The sequence below is a fragment of the Octopus bimaculoides genome, chromosome 29 (genome assembly GCF_001194135.2).
Source record: "Octopus bimaculoides isolate UCB-OBI-ISO-001 chromosome 29, ASM119413v2, whole genome shotgun sequence".
Lineage (NCBI taxonomy): Eukaryota > Metazoa > Mollusca > Cephalopoda > Octopoda > Octopodidae > Octopus > Octopus bimaculoides.
The window spans coordinates 1,907,659-1,910,710 of NC_069009.1; the positions used below are offsets into that span (position 1 = coordinate 1,907,659).

Genomic DNA, 3,052 nt, shown 5'->3' on the forward strand with positions numbered 1-3,052 from the left:
TATATATATATGTATATATATAAATGTATACATACATACATACAGGGTGTCCAAAAAGTCTGGGTACATGGAGTAAATAAAATCATAACATAAACAATCAAATATAAGAAATAATAATTTCTTAAAGTATGTGTTAATCCCCATGTACCCAGACTTTGTGGACACCCACTGTGTGTGTATATATTTTGATATTTACTTTTCCATGCTCACATGGATCAGACAAAAGTATATGGTGTGTGTATGTGTGTGGGGGGAGTTTTTCTATGGTAGCATGTAGGGTTGTTGTAACAGCTTCATGGGCTCCTAAGCAAATCAATGAGCTGGGGACCCTACATATATTTATTGGCAACAAGCCTCAGACTGCAGCATACATAAATTAAGCATTGGTGCCCTAAATCTATAGGGTCCCTAAGGCGAGTTCCTAAGGCAAATGAAACAACGCTGACTCCATGCCCTTCCTGTTGCCAAATGAAGCCTGTTACCTAGCCTATTGAATAACAAAGAGCCTGGACTCATATTATGCGGAGAACTGGCAATGAAACGACACCAGTATGTTTACAAAGGTCATGCAACGTGCTATGACATGACAAGAAATCTAAATATGCTTTTGTGGTGGGCTGCAAGCAAACACAACAGTCAGACAACAATTGTTTATAAACCAGTGAATACAAAGAAAATATGAACTCACTCAAACACACACACATACACATATATCTCTTTTATTCTTTTACTTGTTTCACTCATTTGACTGCGGCCATGCTGGAGCACCGCCTTTAGTCGAGCAAATTGACCCCAGGACTTATTCTTTGTAAGCCTAGTACTTATTCTATCGGTCTCCTTTTGCCGAACTGCTAAGTTACGGGGACTTAAACACACCAGCATCGGTCGTCAAGCAATGTTGGGGGGGGACAAACACAGACACACAAACACACACACACATATATACATATACATATATATATACGACAGGCTTCTTTCAGTTTCCGTCTACCAAATCCACTCACAAGGCTTTGGTCGGCCCGAGGTTATAGTAGAAGACACTTGCCCAAAGTGCCACACAGTGGGACTGAACCCAGAGCCATGTGGTTGGCAAGCAAGCTACTTACCACACTGCCACTCCTGGGCTTCTTTCAGTTTCCGTCTACCAAATCCACTCACAAGGCTTTTCTTTCATTTTTTAAATAAATTTATCATTTTCCAATTTCAATTTTGTCTTGTAATATGACTGACAGTTCACATATGATGTTACACAAAACATTTTTAATTTCATTTCCCCTTTGCAATGCAGTAATCATGGAATCTTCAAATGGTTCAGCATTTTTTAAAATCAATCTTGATAAACAATCAGCACGTCACAATTTCTTAGATACTCCATCTTAAAATCATAGCTTAATAATATAATACCTCAGCATAGCAGCCTATTAGCAGTACGGGTAGGAATTCCTTCTACAACCCATATACAGATAATAATGGATAATTAAGTCTGTAGTCAAAAACTTTTGCCATGTATGAAATTTTTTTACAGCAAAAATAACCACTTGAGCCTCTTTTTCAATTTGGTTGTAATTTTTTCTTATTTCTTTATTGCCCACAAGGGGCTAAACATAGAGGGGACAAACAAGGACAGACAAAGGGATTAAGTCGATTACATCGACCCCAGTGCGTAACTGGTACTTAATTTATCGACCCTAAAAGGATGAAAGGCAAAGTCGACCTCAGCAGAATTTGAACTCAGAACATAGACAGATGAAATACCGCTAAGCATTTCGCCCGGCGTGCTAACGTTTCTGCCAGCTCAACACCTTTGGTTGTAATTTTTTCTGCTGATATCACCACCTCCATCTTACCATCTACATATTTATGTAGCATTACATGTCTGGCGTAGGTGTGGCTGTGTAGTAAGTAGCTTGCTTATGAACCACATGGTTCTGGGTTCAGTCCCACTGTGTGGCATCTTGGGCAAGTGTCTTCTACTGTAGCCTCAGGCTGACCGAAGCCATGTGAGTGGATTTGGTAGACGGAAACTGAAAGAAGCCCGTCGTATATATATGTATATATATATGTGTATGTGTGTATGTTTTTGTGTGTCTGTGTTTGTCCCCCCATCATCGCTTGACAACCGATGGCGGTGTGTTTACGTCCCCGTAACTTAGCGGTTCGGCAAAAGAGACTGATAGAATCAGTACTAGGCTTACTAGGGGTCGATTTGCTCGACAAAAGGCGGTGTTTCAGCATGGCCGCAGTCAAATGACTGAAACAAGCAAAAGAGTATATTTATATATGTATATGTATATATATATATATATATTTATATACATGTATGTATGTATGTATATTGTATTATATGATATATAAATACAATGGAAGACGCTTGTGATTAGTAAAACAAAGACTTTTTGATAACGACCACCTGTTGATAATTATATGTAATTATAAGATTATATGCTGCCCCTCTACTTCAACTAAAACTACAACCACTACTACTACTACTACTACTACTACTACTACGACTATAGAAGCATACATATACACACTTACATGCAAATATACTTATACACGTTTACAATCATACATATATATATATATATACATATATATATGCAAAGTTACATAGACATATATATACATGCATGACAATATGTACATACACACCTAGACATGCATACAAACCTCACACACACACAGATGGGACTACAAAAATCTGCAAGTCATTTCTAAGATTTCAAGCACGATGAATAAAAGAAAATGCTTTCAACCAAGCAGGTGGCCAGTCAAAGTTTACTGTGGAGGTGTGTGGCTTAGTGGTTAGGGTGTTTCAGCCATTTGACTGCGGCCATGCTGGAGCACCGCCTTTAGTCAAGAAAAATCGACGCCCCAGGACTTATTCTTTGGAAGCCTAGTACTTATTCTATCGGTCTCTTTTACCAAACCGCTAAGTTACGGGGACCTAAAAACACTACCATCGGTTGTCAAGCGATGTTGTGGGGACACAGACACACAAACATATACACACACACACACACAAGCTACTTACCACACGGGCACTCCTGGA

At 38.9% G+C, this 3,052-nt stretch overlaps 1 protein-coding gene across 1 annotated transcript in view; it reads right to left on the minus strand.

Moving 5' to 3' along the window:
• LOC106879072 (ankyrin repeat and SAM domain-containing protein 4B) overlaps nt 1–516 on the minus strand; it is a 7,375-nt gene extending 6,859 nt beyond the window's left edge. The window contains exon 1 of the mRNA XM_052977828.1: nt 483–516. Within this exon, the coding sequence (XP_052833788.1) occupies nt 483–516 (34 nt within the window). The remainder of the gene's footprint in view (nt 1–482) is intronic.
• Between the last annotated feature and the right edge of the window lie 2,536 nt (nt 517–3,052).